Source organism: Pholis gunnellus (assembly GCF_910591455.1).
Source record: "Pholis gunnellus genome assembly, chromosome: 15".
NCBI lineage: Eukaryota > Metazoa > Chordata > Actinopteri > Perciformes > Pholidae > Pholis > Pholis gunnellus.
In genome coordinates, this window is record NC_136542.1 from 19,002,556 (window position 1) to 19,024,632 (window position 22,077).

The 22,077-nt window shown below is 41.5% G+C and overlaps 2 protein-coding genes across 2 annotated transcripts in view; one reads left to right on the forward strand and one right to left on the reverse strand.

The window, feature by feature from the left end:
- Window positions 1-5,105: 5,105 nt before the first annotated feature.
- Window positions 5,106-9,016, reverse strand: commd8 (COMM domain containing 8). The gene is made up of 5 exons (XM_079174340.1): window positions 8,918-9,016; window positions 7,989-8,144; window positions 6,931-7,083; window positions 6,217-6,372; window positions 5,106-5,361 (listed from the first exon to the last, which is right to left on the reverse strand). The coding sequence occupies exons 1-5, from the start codon at window positions 8,960-8,962 to the stop codon at window positions 5,341-5,343; spliced, it is 531 nt and encodes a 176-aa protein (XP_079030466.1). The 5' UTR covers window positions 8,963-9,016; the 3' UTR covers window positions 5,106-5,340.
- Window positions 9,014-22,077, forward strand: part of atp10d (ATPase phospholipid transporting 10D) — a 32,610-nt gene continuing 19,546 nt past the window's right edge. The window contains exons 1-4 of the mRNA XM_079174342.1: window positions 9,014-9,088; window positions 9,249-9,321; window positions 17,143-17,511; window positions 17,724-17,918. Coding sequence (XP_079030468.1) covers window positions 17,225-17,511; window positions 17,724-17,918 — 482 coding nt within the window. The 5' untranslated portion in view covers window positions 9,014-9,088; window positions 9,249-9,321; window positions 17,143-17,224. The remainder of the gene's footprint in view (window positions 9,089-9,248; window positions 9,322-17,142; window positions 17,512-17,723; window positions 17,919-22,077) is intronic.

The window sequence follows — 22,077 nt, forward strand, 5'->3', positions numbered from 1 at the left end:
ATTAAGATTTGTCTTTTTTCTTTCAAATAATCTTTCCCCAAAAGTGTTTCAGTTGCCCAACTATAACCTTTGGGCTCCAGACAAAGCGTCAGTATGTGAGTGTTGGCAACCACACCTTCACGATTTTATTTGTCATAACCAATATCTTGCCCTAACCTTAACATGGTTGCCATACACAGAAAATACATTGGCATTGAATGTAAAAAAAACACATCATTGAACGTAATCAAGGGTTTTGCAGAATTGTCCATCATGTCCAATATTGTGTCACATGAAAGACGGGACTAGCGTTCACAATCACAGGAAACCAAAGTGAAGCAAAACTCTGTGTGCTGTATCCCCTGCCGAGGCAGATCTTATGTGCTGAAAACTGTAAAAGAAGAGAAAGGAGATGTGGACCTTTCTTTTTCTCTGCTGTACTCAGGTCTCTCTTGCAACAGAGATAATGAGATTACCTGATTAAATAAAGGTTATATAATGGCTGTTGACTTCACAATGGTACAAGCATTCTTTACAGAAACACTTTCCCATGCTGGACAGAATGTCCAACGATATATGACGTGGACATTGCTTTTACCGAAGGAACTAACATCTACACATGGGTAACAAATGAGAAGAAACATCTACACACACAGTGTGTTCCTCCAGGATTCCCCAGAACAGCTTCTGCTCCGCTGGTCATTTTGTAGATTCTCCAAGCCTGAATACTCAACTGGACAAACAGCGTTCCTCCTAAGTCTATTCCCTCGGTTGGTGTTTTGGTGATGGTGGTGGATCTCCTAAAGGTGGTTTTAGATCTTGTGACTGTGAAGGCCATAGGACATGATTCACATTCATCGTATTGAAGCTTTCAATGAGCCATCATGATCTGAATGGAAACATTACATTCTTGACGTTTGCCCACTCTTTTATTCAGGTCTTTGCTTTAATACATCTGTTGGGCACAAGCTTTTATTGTATAAGCTGAAGCGGGGTTATAAGCACAGAGTGTCTGGGTGGGACTTATGCATATACACTCAGTGACCAAAAAATTAGAAACCACTGTGAGTACGATGTTGGCACTGATCGCAGCCACCACAACCTGTCTTATCCATGGCCCTGTAGTGTGCTGCTGATACAGCTGACCATGCCAACTCCACCGCTCTACATTACCAAGATTGATGGATGGACCTGCGCTCTATTGATGCTGCGTTTGTGTTCGTTCCAAAGGTCTTAGTAGGATTTATTGCACGACTTGACCAGCTGTGGCCAGGTCATTCCATCTCAATCTTCCTTGAACAGTTCCAGGACATTCTTTGACATGAAGGCAGACATGAAACATTATTGAAAGTGTCCATCATGATGAATCCAGTTTGCTACTACTACACCTTAAACCATACTGCTCCTATTGGTACTGAACGTTGAGATCAGATTTAGATCGCTTTGTAGACATGTGTCCATAATTCCTTGGGATACTGAGCTGTTCTTAACCACTAAACACTTTCAACAGCGTGCCATTAACAGGAGAAGCACCCTGTGTAGTTGTCTGCTGTTACACCCCCATGCAGGGAGATTGAGACACATTGTGCGTATGTGTAATCCCTTATTCTGGCCAGAGTCACCTGCTATGTCCCACCTTTACTATCTTGGTTGACCAAACATTCATATTTCTTTTTTCTAGTCCTTTAAATGTTTTACTTTGAAGAAGCTGCCTTTTAGAGCCCATAATTTATACAGTCCTAGTGAAACACAATTGAGTTTCTCTGTCATCCGCCCACTTGCAAAGCAAACAGGGAATTGGAGTTGTTGGCTTTCAAAGAGACATATGCAAATAGTAACTTTTCACTTTGTTTTGGCTCAGGCAGCGTTTCTATTTTTCTGGTCACTGGGTGAGTTAGTCCACTGTGGGATTGATCAACAGCCGAGTTTTCTTAAAGGACAACTTTGGCCTTATTTTCATAGCTTGGGCCATCTTTTCTGTCAGTAATGCAAACATTTTGCTCACAAACTTACCTGCAGAGATCGCAGCAACAAACTCAGAGGGGTCAAGAAACCTGAGAAGTCAGACAATCAGACAGGTTGTAAACAATGACCTCCAGATGATCTGAACTACATATTTGGAGATAAGTATAAAAGCGAGTGCACCCGAAATATTGTCAATAAGTGGTGATGAAAAGAAATCAAGCGGTATTTCCCAAAGTTAGTCTTTGGAAACCTATCCTTCAAACCTGTCTTTAGCTGTGTTCCCACTTTTCCATCTAGTATTACTGACATAAAATACGGCCTGAACTATAAAAACAGAAAAGAAGAAGACATAATGAGATACAAAATTGAGGTGGTGTTAGGTCAAATGTTTTTTTCTTCCTCAAAATTTCCCCAGTTGAGGACAAAGTGTTGCAGCTGCAATCGCAACTTGATGGTTAGGAAAATTGTGGATTGCTGGTCTTATCAGGGCTTTAAACAAAACAGCCCCGATAAGCAGATAGACTTCTACAGGACGCAGTCTTTCCTGATGGCTGAATATTGTGCCTTTACCAAGAATCTTAATATTTCACAGGGTTTAACTAACTTCTATCTAGTGAGTAGAATTCAAAACAAATCATTTACTTTTTTGGATAAAGAAGAAAGAGAAGCAAAAACAGGAGTGGACTCTTTAAGATCTTTTCTGAGGGAAAGTACGGTACCATTATCGAAGTGTAGATCGTAGGATCAAGACATTCCAGCATTACGAAACAAACTTTTGACTTCAATGCTGAAAAGGAATCTTGTGTGAGGCTGGTCTCCATGCTGCCAGAGTTGCTGTTTTTAGACTGCCGAGTGGACAGACAGAAGTCTTTCTTCACAACAAAGGAATCCGAGCAGATGGACACGTTTTCTGTGAACAGGCAAGCTAATGGAAGACCTGAACAAATGGTTTGCCTTCAGGCTGTGGAGGGGGAGGACATGTGCTGAACTCTTATTGTGTATATTACTGTACAATGTTTCTCTCATGCTCTATATGTGCTCACACGTGGGATAGGGGGGTGGGTGTGTTTGCTTGTGTGCGTCTTTCTGCTTGTTTACAGGCAAACATAGGACACTGTGCAGGAATGGTTTTGTCATTGTCCGTGTGAGTGTGTGTATGTGTGAGAGTATATGGATGGATGAGTGTGAGAGGGAGAAAACACTAAATACAAATTCTCTGTATCAACTTACAGATACAATTTAAATAAAATTGCTGACATCTCTACCAACTACATGTTAAGTGTATTTTTGCTGGCTTATATTTGTCTGCAAGTGTTTTTGTCTATTCATTGGATTTAAACTTTTTTTCTTTTCAAGATTCTAGCATGTCCATATGTGCTGAATCAGTTTAACCAAACAGAAGGTCCACTGTCAGTACATTCCCCCGGCCCAGCAACTTTGAATTCCAAACAGTTTAACCCAATGAGGCTATATTTATCCATGTGCACAGTGATGGTGGACTTTGAAGGCAACTGTTGAGATAATAGTTGAAGCAAGCACTTGTAGGTGTCTCGTTAGCTGGGCATTGTGAATTTGACGATTTTTTTCAAACTGATAAAAATTGCTGAAAAAGAACAAAATCTCAAAAGGAACTGTGTGTGGCACATTTGTCGTTTATTTTATCTGAAATGAAAGAAATGTAACATGCACCTTATTTCCCCGATACCTTTCTTCAGACTATTCCAAAGCTTGCTGTAGTGTTGTAGGTTAGTGAGGACTTCACTACATTCCAGTTGTTATGCAGATGATACTCAATTATATCTTATCGATCAACACGAAACCAACCAGCTCGCTAAACTTCAAGCAGCCGTAAGGACATAAAAACTTGGATGACCTGCAACTTCCTGATGTTAAACTCAGGCAAGAAGTTATTCTACAAGGCCCACACCTCCGAAATCAATGATCTAATGAGATTGTTTCACTTGATGGCATTGATTTGGCATCCAGCAGCACCGTAAAGAATCTCCGAGTTATCTTTGATCATGTTATGTCCTGTAACTGCCCGTTAAAACAAACTTCTAGGACTGACTTTTTTCACCTACGTAACATTTCAAAAATCAACATCCTGTCTCAAAGCGAAGCAGAAAAATGTGTTCATGCATTTGTTACCTCTAGACTAGATTACTTCAATTCTTTATTATCAGGCTGCTCTAATGCATCTCTTAAATCTCTCCAGCTGATTCAGAATGCTGCTGCTCGTGTACTAACAAAAAATAAGAAAAGAGATCATATTACTCCTGTATTAGCTTCACTGCACTGGCTCCCTGTAACATCTAGAATAGAATTTAAAATCATTCTCCTCATCTATAAAGCCCTAATTGGTCAGACACCATCATATCTTACAGTACCATATTACCCGACTAGAGAGCTGCACTCCCTAAATACAGGGTTACTAGTGTCTCCTAGAGTCTTAAAAAGTAGGATGGGAGCCAGAGCCTTCAGTTATCAAGCTCCTCTTCTGTGTCACCATAGCTGTTTTCTCACATTGTCCGGAGTTGCACATTCACACATGTAGAAATGAAAGATTGTCCGTGTCAGACCCATTCTCACCTTCTGGAAACACTCTGTTGGGTTTAGGCAAGCACTGGTGCCTGGGCAGAGTGCACATTTGTAATTTGGTCATAAACAACAGAGTCTCTTGTCCCTTGAATTTGTCTGACCATTTAAGCATCTGCCCTTTCTGACAGATTTTTCTGAATCTTGGCGTCTTTTTGTAAATTACCCTTCTTTATTACTTCTCCCAGTATGTACCAGCCATTTGAAATTCTCACTGCATTCAATGTACCTGTAGTTGAGGCTGACTAGCGTTCAGCATACTATGTGATAATCCCTGTTTAATATCTAGCTGTAAACTGCAGACGTAGAAGGCCATTGTCTTCATAGATACAGAAGCCCCTGCTCCATAGTCACAAACCAAGACATGCTTGTGCATCAGAATGCATGCAGCCTTTACGATATGGAACAGTTTGATGGTTTGTTAGTTATTGATAACGAAGGTGCTATATCACGATCAGTAGCATGTAGAATACTACCAGCATGGCACCAACGTGAGAGTTCAGTGGTGTAATAACCCATTTTGATAGGTTCCTTGTATTTAAAGGAAGTGAGAAAACCAACAAAGGAAGTATAGTTGTTTTAATAAAAAACAAAAGTTTGCACTGAAAGCTGCCAAACTACTCATATATGAATGTTCAAGTGCCCATATACACGACTAAAGTACAAAGGACAGAAGTCATTATATCTGAAAAAACATTGTGTCTCCAACACTAAATCATGGCGGTGAATCTCCTTTACACCTTTTGAAGACATGACATCCACTCCTGTAAACAGGGGTTTGAATGGTCCAAAATCTTTCCATCATTTCAACTGCAGCACCACCTGCAAAGACACAAATACATATCAATCGTCAGCATTCATTTGACGGACCAAGTGCAGATATTTACTACGCGCATTAAAACAGTATATAGCTAAATATTCTGCAGATGCTTTACAGTTTGGTTAAATGCTGCAAAAGTTGACCTGTGTTGTTAGCGCCTGCACTGTCATTTGTTAGTTTCCTCAGGAGTTGGTGAAGATCAAAAGGAGAGTGAATGTTGGACTAACATTCATCGGGTGAACACAAACACGACTCTAAACGAATGACGATGTTGCTCCGTGTCTGCTGGACGTGGAAATAAGTAACTGTTTGCCAACACAGAAACCACTGTAAAAGGTTAGGGTATGCACACCAAAAAAGAAAGAAATGATTGCAGCTTCAAAAAGGGAAATAATGACTTCTTCTGTATTTTTCTAGTCAGTCAATCACATCAAAGACAGAAACCAACCAGTGTTGTTAATAATGACTGGTTCCTACTGAAGACTTCTTAAAAACACCAAGTAAAAAGGTGATTTCCTAAACATTTTTTTTAATAATGATTTCATAAAAAGTACACTGTCGTTATTTTAGTGCACCCTGACTGTCATGATGAAGCTAACAAGATCACACATTCCTCTTCTTCATCAGGTTGAGCTGTGGCTGTATGCCGTAACACTGCCACCACCTAGTGTTCATTCTCCATCGATGTGGAACATTCAGCAGATGGCCAGGTTTCTTCTGTTGCATTAGAACAGCGTATGAACATCTAGGAGTTCATTTATTCACACATGCAGCAGTCTGCATGCTCTGAATTTCATATTCAGCACCTTTAACTAACCAACACTAATGAAGTGTTTAGTGTGTGTGTGTGTGTGTACCTTATTAGCAGCCTCTAGTGAACTGATGAGTGTGTTTAACTCCTCTCTGTTCATCTCCATGGTGACAGACTGGAGGGCTCTGTTCTCTCTCACGTCCAGACTGAGACTGAGCAGAGGAGTGTGGAGAGAGGAGATCTTATCGCTGGACAGAGCTAACTGGAGACCGGACAGGAGAGAGAAGAGGCGGAGTTAATACAGACCGTGTGTGTTTACTGAACCTCCTGGAAGCTGCCGTCATAATATGGTGCGATTTCAGCACTTGTCTATTTGAATACCTAACTTATTGTGTCTCAAACTGAATGTGTTCATAATGAATTGACATTAATGTGAATAACGCACTGATCTCACATCTGTTGCTATCTTCAGGCATTATTGATATTCAAAAAAAGTGTACCAAAGATAGCTTTTCTTTATGTCACTGCTCTGTGCCTATGTGTGCCTGTGTCATTATTTGGGCTTGTTTTGTATTTGTGATTGTATAAGGAATATGTGTTACGTCTATGTCAGGCCTCTCTGTCTTACATTTTGGTGGCCCTGTCAAACATGAACATATAAAAAGATTTAAAGATAGAAACAGTAAGCTCATCCTCGTAATAGTCTTAGTTGTGTTTCACGCTCAGGTGTGCAGACTTCCTGCATCGTTTCCTCAGAGCACCACCAGCTTTCACCGAAAGCTTTAACACATGAGAAATGATGAGTGAAGCATCGAGTCACCTTGAGTTGCCAGTCAAAGTCCTGCAGAGTAGCCGAGGAGATGGAGTTGGTTCTGTCCACCAAAGCGTCTCGGATCTCTTCCCGTCTTGCTCTCAGCACGCTCAGCACAGACTCGGCGTGGCTGCTGTCCACATCTGCCAGCCCGGCCAGCACCTGTCCACAGCCACACAGAACACCACCGCTTTAGGCCCTACTCACAGCAGCCATTTTTACATGTCGTCAGGCGCGTTTGAGATGAGCTGAGCTGAGCCTGGAGAGTGGACGAGAGCAGGCGACAGCAGCAGGGGGCGGTGACAAAAAAACACAGGAAGTCAAAGAAACAGTTACTTCCTGTTAGATCCGATCTGTAGGCTACTTGTAGTTTACAGACCTTGTTCGGATTTATTCATGCGTGTTTGTAAATAGATATTTATGTGCAAATATGCGTGTACCTGCATTGTATGTTATCTTTTGTTCTTTTTATGTACGTCTGTGAAACACTTTGCTGTTCGCTTTGATATGTGTTGTATAAATAAGCTTTATTATTATTATTATTATTATTATCATCAATCACACAAGATATGATTTTAGATTAAACCTTTGCTACACAACATGCGACTAAAAGCCAACAATCTAGCGTTAAATATTACCATTACACAGAAAATTTGAAAAACGTGGTGTTTGTTGTTAAATCAAAGAGCCAATCAGCTCCCTGATCTTTCCCATCATGCTTTGAGTCATGCAGTAGGTGGAGAGGCTCTAAAATCTGCAGCCACCTCACTCTCGTGAGGTCATCGTTGACCTCGTGTTCATGACGTCAGAGCAAGTCGGGATCAAGTCTGACACAAATCTACCCAGCATGCATTGCGCGCCGATTGCCGGGGATCGATTCTGATCAGGCCTGGCTCACCTCAAACGAGCCTGCTGCAGGGTGAACACAGGTGTAAGTGATCAAATCATGAAGGTGGGCCAGGGGCCCCGTTGTGCTACGCATCCTGAACCACTGGAATAGCTGCAACATTCAACAGAACTGGACCACCATCCATCTGACTCCATCATTTTCCCTGTTGCTCTCTCACCTCTTCATCAGAGCTGTTGCTCCCCACTGCCCGGCGGAAGAGGGCCGTCAGGGAGTCGAGCAGCTCCAGCCACTCCTCCAGGCTCCAGGAGGCTCCGTGATCCCCCCTGTGAGGAGGCTCCCGCCCACACAGTCCATCCACCACCCTGTGACAGAGCTGCACACCAGACAACACGGTGAGGGGCCCACTTTGGTGTTTGGTAGAGAGGGGAAAAGCTAGTTCTTGGGGGTTTTAGTTTGATACATTTTGTGCAATTACTATATAAACTTGTGTCTAAAAAAAAAGATCATTTAGACTGCCGACTATCTGCCCTCCATGAGGCTACAGAGCTGCTGCTGGTTTCACCTCATTGGATTTGTTTACAATACAGATTCTTCACAATGAAATAGAAAATGTACACATCAAAGCAGGAGACAAAGGATGTGTGGGATGGAATATGCTAGACAGACATTAGTGGTAATTAACAAAGGTAAATTCAATATTTTGTTCAATCATTTCGTGATTTTAAAAATAAAATAATGAACTCACCATTTCAAGGCATAACAGGTCAACAGTTGCATTACCAAGCATGTTTAATGGCTATTTATATTTACTTTGAATGCATAATTACAATGAAAGCAACGTATCGTTGCTTTTTAAATTGTATTAACTGACTGTAATCAGACATTAACATATGCAATTCTTTTTGGTAGCATTAGCCAGATTTGAAAAAGACTAATAAAGAATAAATAATCTATCTAATGACCCCTCACATTTAGTTGGAGGATACCGACGATACACAACCAGCAGTGGGACCAACCTGCTGAGTAACACACACCACGTCCACTGTGTGCTCGGACACGTGAGAGGATGTAAAACATAGCAACGTGTTCTCTCTTCATGTCCGGAGAGGTAACAACTCCAGCGGTGACATGGTTCGTGATACTTACTTTTAGACACTCGCTGACAGGCAACCTGTTCAATGAGACCACCATGTTTCCGTCCGCTTCCGCCTGCTGATCAGCTGACAGTCGGTCACGTGGTGAAATGAGCTGCGTTCATATTGCCTGGGAAAAATGCACTTCAGCGTCTTCGGTGGCTTCTTGGAACGCGCATAGAACGTTAGTAGATGGAATACTGTGCTGTGCATGACAATCGGTATATGTATACATGTATATACGTATGTGTGTGTGTGTGTGTGTGTGTATCTGTCGCTGAGGTTCTTCTAGAGGATGTTTTGATGAGTGCTGCTGGTATTACCCGTGGTGCTTTGTGCCGCAGGCTGCCTCAAACAGGGATGTGACCGAGGACACACGGTTGTTGCTCTACTTGAAGACGGGAACTAACAGCGGAGGTAAGTGCTGTCTTTCACTATTTCTGCCGTGGACTGAGATGGCCACATAGGAGAAGTTTACTCCTAGAGTTGAGACGACGAACCCGGATCGGGGGATGGGGGGGGTTGGGTAGGAACAAACCCTTCTGCCGCCCGGAGGGCAAACTTCTCCCATGAGCCTAAAGGTGTGTTCACACCAAACGCGATGACCGCATCGCGTTTGGTGTGAGTACACCTTAAAACAGCTCCCTTTTCAGGAAGAGACGTGCATGTGGGTGTGTAGGCATGTCGATAATGGTGAACAATGAGCATAAAGGCGAACATCAATGGAGGCTGCTGTGGACATGTCACAACAATTTTCATTTCAGGTGGTCCAGATTCTGATCCCTAAGGTGGTGAGAGGTCACTGTGCAGCATTCAGCTCTGTGTGCTCCCAGAGAGCAGCATCACAGCAGCTGAACCATGAGCATGTCTATGGGCTGTGATGGTGGAGACTCTTTCAGTGAGAACCACTGATTAGACAACATGGGTTAACAGACAGAGATGGGCAAAAATACATCAAAATTTATTTTGATACAAAATACCCCTCAAATAAATGTGTCAACATAAAATACTGGTGCCAGAAAATGTAACAAAAATACAATACATGTATATTGTATTTAAAATATAGGAAATACTTTTTTCTGTATTTTCCTTATATAATGTACACAAAGCTCTGGTGAACCCCACAACAAGGAAGAGAATGTCAGTGTAACTAAGCAAAGCTATTAAAAGACAACTTGATTATGTATATATATTTTTTTCATTAATGGGACTTTATGCGAGAAAGACTGATTCACGTTCAGTTGAATCTGGCTTGATCCAGTGAGCTGTTACACCCATGAAGCTAGTCTTGCTAGTGGACCATATCTCCATATGCAAACATATTGCACCGTCTTCAGTTTCTCTTTCAGATCACTTTTTTTGGCATTGAAATCTGCTTCTATTTTCCTTTGCAGTGTACGTCTGGAAATCACTGTCAGATTGGGGTTTAATCCATGAATCAATTCAACAAATTCAGTTTGTTCAACTGTAGACAAAGGATGCATTCCCTTCACTATGTACGAAGTAATGAGAGAATCAAGTTTACCCTGTGTTACGGTGTGTTGAAAAAGGCGGTTCTGCTTATAGGGTGTGTGTCTTTTTGCCACTATAATTAGGCCTACACTCTGTCTTGTGCCTTTCAAAATCATCAAGACTGTCAGGGTGAAGTCTCTTCAGGTAAGTTTTGAAATTTGATGTAGCTAAAAGAGTTCCAGATATGAACAAATGGACATCTACTGTCATAGCCTGGCTAACTGTGAACTACAGTGGGTACGGAAAGTATCCAGACCCCTTTAAAATTGTAATTCTTTGTTTCATTGCAGCAATTTTCTAAAATCAAAAAAGTTCATTTTATTTCTCATTAATGTACACTCAGCACCCCATCTTGACAGAAAAAAACAGAAATGTAGAAATTTTTGCAAATTTATTAAAAAACAAAAACTGAAATATCACATGGTCATAAGTATTCAGACCCTTTGCTCAGTATTGAGTAGAAGCACCCTTTTGAGCTAGTACAGCCATGAGTCTTCTTGGGAATGATGCAACAAGTTTTTCACACCTGGATTTGGGGATCCTCTCCAGTTCAGTCAGGTTGGATGGTGAACAGCCATTTTCAGGTCTCTCCAGAGATGCTCAATTGGGTTTAGGTCAGGGCTCTGGCTGGGCCAGTCAAGAATGGTCACAGAGTTGTTCCGAAGCCACTCCTTTGTTATTTTAGCTGTGTGCTTAGGGTCATTGTCTTGTTGGAAGGTGAACCTTCGGCCCAGTCTGAGGTCCAGAGCACTCTGGAAGAGGTTTTCTTCCAGGATATCTCTGTACTTGGCCGCATTCATCTTTCCTTCAATTGCAACCAGTCGTCCTGTCCCTGCAGCTGAAAAACACCCCCATAGCATGATGCTACCACCACAATGTTTCACTGTTGGGATTGTATTGGGCAGATGATGAGCAGTGCCTGGTTTTCTCCACACATACCGCTTAGAATTAACGCCAAAAAGTTCAAACTTGGGCTCATCAGACCAGAGAATCTTATTTCTCATAGTCTGGGAGTCCTTCATGTGTTTTTTGGCAAACTCTATGCGGGCTTTCATATGTCTTGTACTGAGGAGAGGCTTCCGTCGGGCCACTCTGCCATAAAGCCCCGACTGGTGGAGGGCTGCAGTGATAGTTGACTTTGTGGAACTTTCTCCCATCTCCCTACTGCATCTCTGGAGCTCAGCCACAGTGATCTTTGGGTTCTTCTTTACCTCTCTCACCAAGGCTCTTCTCCCACGATTGCTCAGTTTGGCTGGACGGCCAGGTCTAGGAAGAGTTCTGGTCGTCCCAAACTTCTTCCATTTAAGGATTATGGAGGCCACTGTGCTCTTAGGAACCTTGAGTGCTGCAGAAATTCTTTTGTAACCTTGGCCAGATCTGTGCCTTGGCACAATTCTGTCTCTGCGCTCCTTTGGCAGTTCCTTCGACCTCATGATTCTCATTTGCTCTGACATGCACTGTGAGCTGTAAGGTCTTATATAGACAGGTGTGTGCCTTTCCTCTTCAAGTCCAATCAGTTTAATTAAACACAGCTGGACTCCAATGAACCATCTCAAGGAGGATCAGAAGAAATGGACAGCATGTGAGTTAAATATGAGTGTCACAGCAAAGGGTCTGAATACTTATGACCATGTGATATTTCAGTTGTTCTTTTTTAATAAATTTGCAAACATTTCTACATTTGTTTTTTTCTGTCAAGATGGGGTGCTGAGTGTACATTAATGAGAAATAATATGAACTTTTTTGATTTTAGCAAATGGCTGCAATGAAACAAAGAGTGAAACATTTAAAGGGGTCTGAATACTTTCCTTACCCACTGTATATTTTGTGCCAGTAATTGATATAGCATTATGACATTCACATTGAGGAGATACAGCATAACTTGTAATACAGTGCAAGATTAGATGGTCAGACGTCTCTTGATAAGGTTATCATGAACATACAAGCTCCCAGTCTCCCTCTTCCTATAGCTAGTTTAGCTACTCGACTGATAAGTTAACTTGCTAAACACTGGCTATACACTAGCCTAGACAGCAATGCTAGCGTTATTAGCATGTTAGCATCGATCGCTTCCTTGATATTATAACCATCACCATGTGTATACAATAGGCTATGTAGCCAGACCCAGACATAAATTGCTAGTGCAAGCTAGTTGACATCTGTCACACTCAGATAAAATATTTACCTTGACAGACAATCCATTGAACCTCAACCTGAAGATCTGAAGACTGAACTCGTGAACTGTTTTTTGAGTGGTGGAGAAAGTATTGAGTATTTTAAATACAAAATTACTCCACTCTAAAGTATTTTGTGACAAATTACGTTAGATTTTGTATCGGCCCTATCAAATACAAATTACAAAATACTCAAAAGTAATTGAAATACGTATTTCAAATACAAGTAATAGAAATGCTGCCCATCTCTGTTAACAGGGTTAGTTCGAGTTGAGTCTTGCGGTTAAACGTGCATCCTGTTTGCACTGATGTGATTTGAGGATGAGTCATGAAGGAAGGGTTCATTTATGGTCTATCTATCCAAGGGGTATTCAATTAATATTCACCAAGGTCCGTTTGGAGAGAATTTCCTCACGGAAAGGTCCAGAACATCACAATAATGTCTAACTTGCGCTATGATTTAGTTCCATATATATTGATGTAGCCTAACAGTTGTATTAACGTCTGTAATGTAGTCAACAACTGACTGTCATTTCAAATATAGAATGTTCAATTTAATAATACCTCAACAATATGTATTGTCAGTTTTCAAATTGAACTGGATGAATTATAATACGTACATAGATACACATACATATACATAGTCTAAGAATATATAAATTATCTTCTCTCATTTCAAGTAATATAAGGGCTGGATTAAAAAAAAAAATACATAACAGAAAGCTTTAAAAAAAATGTGCATCTTAAAATAAATTACTTCATTTTAGAAAACTGAACTGAATTTATTTGCAGCTTTTAATGTATGCCAATTCAGGTGTGAAGTGATGTCACCCAAAAAAGCCACGATATTAGATTTTTATCTTCAGAAAAGATACATTTGTGTGCAGGGACTTTATCTGTGGTTATTGAAACCACATATTTCAGCTTTATTCCTCTCTGTTAACTTCATTGTTGGACATGAATCAACGTGTTAGGATTCTGATCATATTGAGTGGGTACGTTTGCTCAAAAGATGTGTTCCTTGTCTCGTAGCGGCGCTTCACATTACCGCTTTTATTAATCGCCACGGTCTCTGAACATATGAGCAGTGGCGGGCCGTGCATTTTATAACTGGGCCTTCACTGCTGTCCTGCAGCTGAAACACAGCTACGGTTATTATTTGTTTCGTGTAAAAATGAAGCTAACACCTGTAAATACACTAACTGCAGAGAATATGCCGAGACTGCATCTCCTCTCTGCTCTGACTGGGACTGCTGCGCGAGGCTTCTGTGAGAGCACCCGCCTGTGTGTGCTTTGGGGCGGCGGAGGGGCTCACGGCAGCACCTGCTTCGTTTGAGGGCTGAAAATGTCCTCTCGGCAGAGGCAGCAGATATTGGGATTGTCACCGCCCAACATGTCACGCTAGCCCACTGACCAGTCACGTATGGCTAGGCCAGCTAGGAGCTCTGGCACGTCAAAGAATACGCCCAACATGTCAAACTAAAGATCTGATTGGTTGAAGACTGTGACAATCAACATTATCGTCCCCATTCACTTAAAACTGCACATGGATTCACTTGTGAGTCTGCAGGCCTCGGGCCTCTCTTCTTACTAGAGACACAGAGGTGAAATCTGATTGGATAAAAGCTCTACTTAAAACAAGCTGCACTGGAAGCAGAGCAACTGTGGAAGACAGTAGCTGTGCAATGAGAAGATAATGGGAAAAATATTTGTATAAATTATAATACATGTAGTGTATTTAAGAAAAATTATAAAATAGCTATAACTTTGTGATTCTGTTTAGGCCAGCAGAGAAGGCCTTGCAGGCCCCGACAGCCCACCACTGCATATGAGACATACTGGTTTTAATCTGTCCATTGGAGGTTAAAGACTCTGGTCTGTAGGTTAAAGACTCTGGTCTGTAGGTTAAAGACTCTGGTCTGAAGGTTAAAGACTCTGGTCTCGCTGTCAACATTCCATCATGTGACGTCATGTACTCACCTAACACACATTTTCTGACTACTCGGTCTCTCGTCCGTCTCTCCCGTGTGTGTGAATCACACTCGAGTCGGAAAGTTTATCAGAATACACATACCTGATTGGCTGAGTAGCATCACGTGATGCAACGCATATAATTGGTCGGTGTGTTTCCTGGACCGCTGAACGAGTACCGTAAAGGCTGGAAAAGCTGCGCAGGTTAATATTGAAGTGCTCCGTCAAAATACAATAATTCTCAATTATCTATCGGTTTTAGGTCCAGGGTCCAGATACGTTGTCTGGGTCTTGACCGCGGTAAACATACAGGCTGCCTCAGCGGATTTGGTTCCTCTGTAAAAGAGATCACTGGTGTTTAAGGGACGAGGCAACGGCATGTGTCACACATGGGTGTCTGTGGCTCAGAGGTCCAGCGGGTCGTCCTTCAGTCAGTTCGATCCCCAGCTCGTCCGGTTCATGTCGACGTGTCCTTTGTGTCATCGGTGTGTGTGAACGTTTGTTTGAATGGGTAGTTAGTCTTGATGGGTAGGTGGCACCTTGCACGAAAGCCCTGTCATCAGTGTATGAATGGGTGTGAATGACATGTAGTGTTAAAGCGCTTTGAGTGGAGCTCTTTAAATGCTTGTCCACTCTATTCGGCTGCAACTCTGCTAGTATTTCCTGTAAAGTGTAAGGATTACAGATACTTGAACCCAAAAGCACAACTCGGAGACAAGAAATACAAGTTAGTTTTTTACTTGTTTTCAGGCAGGGTCAAAACCAGGAGGTCAGTCCGAACAGGCAAACAAATCCAATAAGGGGCAGGCAGAAATCCAAGGTCAAAAACAGGCAGACAGGGTCGGAACAGGCAGAACAAGAACAATATAAAGATACGCTGGAGAACTTGGCACTAACACACAAGACAATCTGGCAGGGAACAAGTGCAAGTGAGGGGACCTAAATAGAGAGGGCTAATGAGGGAATGGGCTGCAGGTGAGATGGGTGTGGAGGACCAGGTGAGGGGAATCAGAGGTGAATGGTAAGATCTGAAATGACAGGAGAGTTAATAAAACAAGCAGACAGGATGAAAACAAACTAATATGAAGGGGAATTCGTGACACTCAGTCCCTGGAACCATTTAAAGCAGTGTTTTTCAACCTTTTCTGAGCCGCGGTACATTTTTTACATTAAAAAGATCCCACGGCACACCAACAACCAAAAAAGTTACAAAATGACACATTGTAGCATAATACAGCATATATACTGACCGATTCATGTCAAGTCTCTCAATTTGTTGATCCTTGCAGTGTGAAACCCTAGGCCTGTTTCGATGAAAGTGAAAGTAAATCCAAACAAAAGATGACGTTTGCTGTATTGTCTCAAGCTCACTGTTTCCTTTTTCTTTTGACCACCACTCATACGAGGCTTTTCATCTGGGTTCGAATTTTGTCCAGGGCCCAGTTCAGAGTCTGCATTCTTCCTTTTCAAATATTTCTCCATCGCTGTTCGTCTTGTCACCGCAACCTCTCCCTTGCATCATTTAATTCTGTTTTAAATGAACACGGTCATTATTGCGCTACCTACTGCCACCCACTGGCATGGAAGAGTGTTTAATTACTTAGCCAGCCACTATATTGCACTCAGACGCTCAACAATGGCAAATTATTTGCAGCAACTAAATCATATTTTGATATGCAAGAGGATGAGGCTAGGAAAAGCTGCAAGTAGACTCCTTTTTGCATCTTTATTATTTACACTGTATTGTCATGTTACGATTATAGCAGTGGAATTTGGGTTAGCCTACATTCAATACAAAAGCATAATTAACTATGGGGAAATGTCATTAAGGAACGCAGTTAGAACAGCGCCTTACAAGGAGCTACACAAACTGAAGGGCAGAGCGTTTGATCCCTCATCTGATCATCTTAAATATCTTCAACTTCTGAATACATATGGAACTGTTCCAGTTTTTAGAGTCCTGCCATGGTTCGAGAATATTCTAGTTGTGTATGAAAAGACGGGCATCGTAGCTTCAGCGAGACACGTCACTTACGAGACTTTTGGGTGTTTAGTCTTTTCTATTTTCTATTGTCTTATACTTCAACAGTTTTTTTTTTTGTTGAAGTGCAAAATTTGACAAACACCATATGTGTAATTCAATGCACAACCTCAAACTGGATCAAATAATCATTTGTCTTCGCCTTTGACCACCGTACATATTGTTATGCCAAAAAGGTCCGATGGTGGTCCATTGGAAGGGGAGTGACACAGCCTCTCATTGTACGGTGCATGGTTTAACTGTCAGCATATTATTTACTTAGCGCTGTCCTACCATCACATTTCCCATCCCCAGACAGCGGATCATTCTGATGGCTTGTAGAAATCCAAGATAATGATACAAAGCGTCTGCCGTTTTCAATTTTCATGATCAAACGTTCAGAGCGGCCCATAAGAAATCGACTTGCGCTTCTCCAAAAAGGGTCCAGTGTAAGATTTAATGGTATGAATTTTAAATATATAGAAGAACACCTGACTGATCCTTTAAACTTGCCTATAAGAACAAACTAGAGAAACACATTATTATATTCTTTCTTTGCAGGATGAGGACATTGTGAAAGTCCAGTGTGGAGCACAGAGGAGGGGGCCCAGCCACTCTTACAGCTCAGCTAGCGTCTCTGCAGATGGAGCGGCTCCACTGGGTGCGACATCGCTGTCGGCGGCTGCTGGCAGGAGGCTCCGGGAGAGGCTGGTACTCTGCCCCTGATGGCCTGCCCGGCAAAACCTCCCTGGACACCCACAGCTCTCCACGGAGGGCGAGTGGGAAGCAGAGAACTGTGTTCGCTCGCCATGGCCCCCCCCAACAGGGGTTCGAAGCGGTCTCCAAAAGCTACAAGGGCAATGCCATCTGCACTACCAAGTACAGCTTGTTGACTTTCATCCCCATGAACCTGTTCCAGCAGTTCCACAGGTCAGATGTGTATTTGTGGGTTGAAGACGCTGCCTGGCTTTGTTCAGCAGGGTTTGTGTCACAAAGCCAGATTAGTGTGTCATCAAGCTATTTGTGTGATTAATGTGTTTTATACGAATGGAAATGGTGGTAGCACATGGTTGTACTTCCACTGCTTCTGTTTCTTTGTAGTTTCTACATACTAACTTGCTGCTCTGGCCTTCCTTTTGTAGGGCTGCCAATCTCTACTTCCTGTTCCTGGTGTTACTGAACTGGGTCCCGGTTGTTGAAGCCTTTCAGAAAGAAATTACAATGATTCCTCTGGTGGTGGTCCTCACTGTTATTGCCATCAAAGATGCCCTGGAAGACTACAGGCGCTACTTGTTCGATAGGAAGATCAACAACAACGTGGTGCAAGTGTTCTGTGGGTGAGTCTGCTTATCTGCCTTATAGATGATAAGAAATGTTCTCCTCCATCGTCTCTGCCACACCCTGCACCCAGCCCAACAACACCCTGGTCCCTTCTGATACATCACACCACACAGCCAGCTGCCAACAGCCAGCTCTGCCCATCCCATCTAGCCTCCAGTCAGCCTAGAAGAACAAGCCCTACAAGGGGTCCTTCTGGATGACTCTTGATGGCAAATTCCTGGACACAAACAAGCGTTCTCTTGGTAAAAAAAAGTCCCGTCAACAAAGCTGTTAAATAAGGAGACCCTGAGGAGCCCTCAGTACCTGGTGATCCACACGGAAAGAGATGTCCTGCACAGCTTCTATACAGACATCTGGACCTCCCACTCTAACCAGGTGCGGGATATAAGCTGCAAAACCCAGTGTTGAGTGTTAACATCCTGTGTTTTACACCCACCATCCATCCTGACCTCGCCTCTATGACATCTGTGTGGTACAAGAAAGTAACGCTTTCCTCCATTTAGCGAAACCATTTTTGTAGTGGAAACCTCGGCATAACTGTTTGGTGTGTTTACGTCAGTCGTTTGTATCAGTTGGAGGAGCCATCATTTCGTTATGTTAGTTGTACAGTAATATTATATCATGAGGAAGATTCATCAAACCATGCTGTTCAATTTTGCTCGTGGATATATCCATCTGTCCACGGCTCAGATCTGAAAGGATTGGCAGGGAGCCAATGACCGCACCTTTTTTTTCTCCTTTATCTGGTTTCACAATTCGTCTCTCGAGATGGCTGTAAAACCTGCACCTTGAGTTTGTTTATAGCTTTTAGAGGAGGTAGTAACCATCCATTCATCCCCCTCCCCCATTCCCACCTCGCCTGCCACTTCCGTGTCTTTACTTCAGAGGGACAGGGGAAAATATTCCACATTTAGAATGATCTGCATGAATGTCGAAGAAAAGTTACACCTGGAGAACGGTTGCAGGTAGGTAAGGCTTCTTAGTGAAGACAGACCAGCAGGGGGATAATCCACGTGAGCGGTGGTCTCATGTATAGATTGGATTGTCCGTCCCGTCTTCACTCTTCCCTGGATCGCCTCTGGAAGAAGAGGACAGTAGTACCTTCCTCCACAGAGAATGAAGAACTGAGCCAACTCCTGAAGTTGTATAAAAGCAACAAGATCCGTACCACAAAGTATTCTCTCTTCTCCTTCCTGCCCAAGAATCTGTTCGAGCAGCTCCATCGCGTTGCCAATATCTACTTCATCTGCCTGGCTGCTCTGAACTTTGTTCCCGTAGTGGAGGCCTTCCAGCCAGAGATCGCTCTGGTTCCTATCATACTGGTGCTGTCACTGACTGCTGTCAAGGATATCTGGGAAGACTTCCGCAGGTTTAAATCGGATCGTTCTATCAATAGGCTTCTGTGCCACATTTACAGCAGGTAAGTTAAATGTTGCTTTCAGTCTAAGCTATCTTCTTCTTGTGGGACTTTATATTCCCCTTAGCGTCATCCAAGAAGGATAGTTGTGACTCAGTTGTGTGCATCTTATTTTCCATATTGTGAAGTATTGTGAAAATGTCGAAAAATACAAATGACCAATTATCTTATCACATTTTTGCAAATTGCATACATTTCCAGAACAGAAATCTGAACATTTGATAAAGCCAGGTAAAAAAAAAATTGTATTTTGTTGACATATTAGAATTAAAGGGTTTTACAGAGGCAATTTGGAGATCCCTTTGTATCACTCCATGACTTAGAACATACTGTGAACAACCATTAAAAAAAGAAATTCTCCATGTTTTTAGGAATAGTTTTATATAAATCAGGCTATGAATGATGTATGAACAAACCCTTCTGTAAAAACCTTCAGTACATAGATAGGAATGAAACTGGAAAGTTTGGTGTATGTACTACTCAAGTGGATATTGGCTTGAGTATGAGAAAGAAATTATTTTGAGAAAACTGCCTTTAAAGATATTGATTGTACAATTTTATACATTTTGCAAGGCACTACAGGTGAATAGGGTAAATAAGAATGACTTGAAGGACATCACCATGAAACTTTCTCAGTTGATAAAGACAAGTCGTCTGAAATGTTGTGTTTAAATATGCAAATAGACATGGTGAATTTATGAGAAATCTACAGACACAAAGAGAGAAAGTGTAGTAGAATGATCACCAAAATGTGTGTTTTGGATGTTTTCTTTCCACTATGAAAAAGACGTGTAATGGAGGCAAAATAGCCCAAAATCTCATAATTTACCAGTGGACGTAAACTAGTATGAAACCTACAATTACAAAAGTATCTGTTAAAAATACTTTAACCTTCCTTTATGTTGCTAAACCTTTCACCAATCAAGACTTCGTGGCTGCTCTTCGACAACATAGCAGAAGTTCAACAACCAATCAGTCAATGGACCTTTTTATAAAGGATTGTAGGTCACTTCTGGCCAGAGTGCACGTGACTATTCATGTACACTGGGCATGCAGGTGCCGGTGTAAACAGGAAGTAGATTGGTTGCATGGTTACAGAAAATACGACAAAGTATTATAGTAGTATTTAATAATGAAAGATCATGCTTGATACTAAAGATCTTCCTCTAAAGTCTTCCCCTATAAACTCAAACAGACACATTTCGTGGAAAGTTTTAGAAGTTTTGTTTTTCAGACTTGGTTACAACTGTACAGGTCTTGATCTCACACATTAAAATTACTTTAAAATGAACACTACAAACTACACTACAAATTAAAGTATATTACACCCTAGATTATGGGTCAATAAATGTGGTAACACACATGTGGTCAACTCACTCGTTTCCTCTCGGTTTTGTGTTGTCTGTTCTCACTCGTAGCTCTGCTGGTGTCTGAAGTCGTACTGGAGAGCATTACTGCTTTTTTAAAGAACTGAAAAGGGATTCTGAAATTTGGGGCCAATGGGAAGGCCTTTGAAGGGAAAATACCCCAAAAAACATCAAATTAGTTAGTGTTTGTTTGTATTTGTTGCTCATAAAAACGAGACATCTCTCATGGTACACTTTATATATATATATATATATATATATATATATATATATATATATATATATATATATATATATATATATATATATATATATATATATATATATATATATATATATATATATATATACACATACAGTACACTTTATATACAGTATATATATGGCAATAAAAGTGAATGGAGAGCTTTCTTCTTTTCAGTTTTCTGTGGGTGCTTTTTTGGGAATGTGGATCTTTCAGTGCCTATGATTTGCATGTTCCACATTTCATCATGCAGTTTGGGACTCCAACTGGTCTTGGTCATGACTTTGTCTGGGTTTAGATGGTCTCGACCTCAACACTGTCACAAATAGTTATGATGTCAAGGAGAAAGCTAAAATAAATTATTAGACATTCACACATCAATTGTAAGTTTAATTAAGTGCAATAACAGTCTATATAGGAATAAACACTATTGACACTAACTATTGACACAACATTATATCAATAGACTATATTTAGATTGCAATCAAAATGTTTATCTTGGATCACCTCATGACCTCACATTGTACATAATGGTAGAGTTCCAGTAATTCTCCTGCCCTGCCTGTAAAGGGTGTTTGACTGTGAATGTAATAATTAACCAGGCATTATAATCAGTGCATGTGTCGATAATGCCTGTCAACAAAGGGGGGTGTTTTTCTCTCTGAGCTTTTAAGAAGCAGCAGACTCCCTGTTGGCAAATACCGCCAGGAGTTATAGTGTTAAAGGCCGACACTGCTTCCATGGTCAAAAGCCAATAAAAGTTCTACAGTGTAAAATAATAGTAATGGTCATTCATACTTCAGCAGGAATCATAATGGATCTAATAACTTCCAGCCAATGCTGGTCTACCGCTGCCATAATCTGTTACGTAGAACACCTACTCCTGTGTTGTGTAAGGTAAAATGTTTTTGTCGAAGGAGTTAAAACCAAACCAAAATTACGCCGTTTATTGCCGTTTATCACAGCCAGAAGCTGTAAAAACCGTCATTGTCATCAGATTTGAACCTTCCGACAGTCTTTGAACATATCATGTGTGAAGAGCACTCCCATCAGGAAAACCAATCAAATCAAAGCTTAGAATTGTGATATTGAGCAAAACCTCATTTAATATTAAAATCAAATGAACC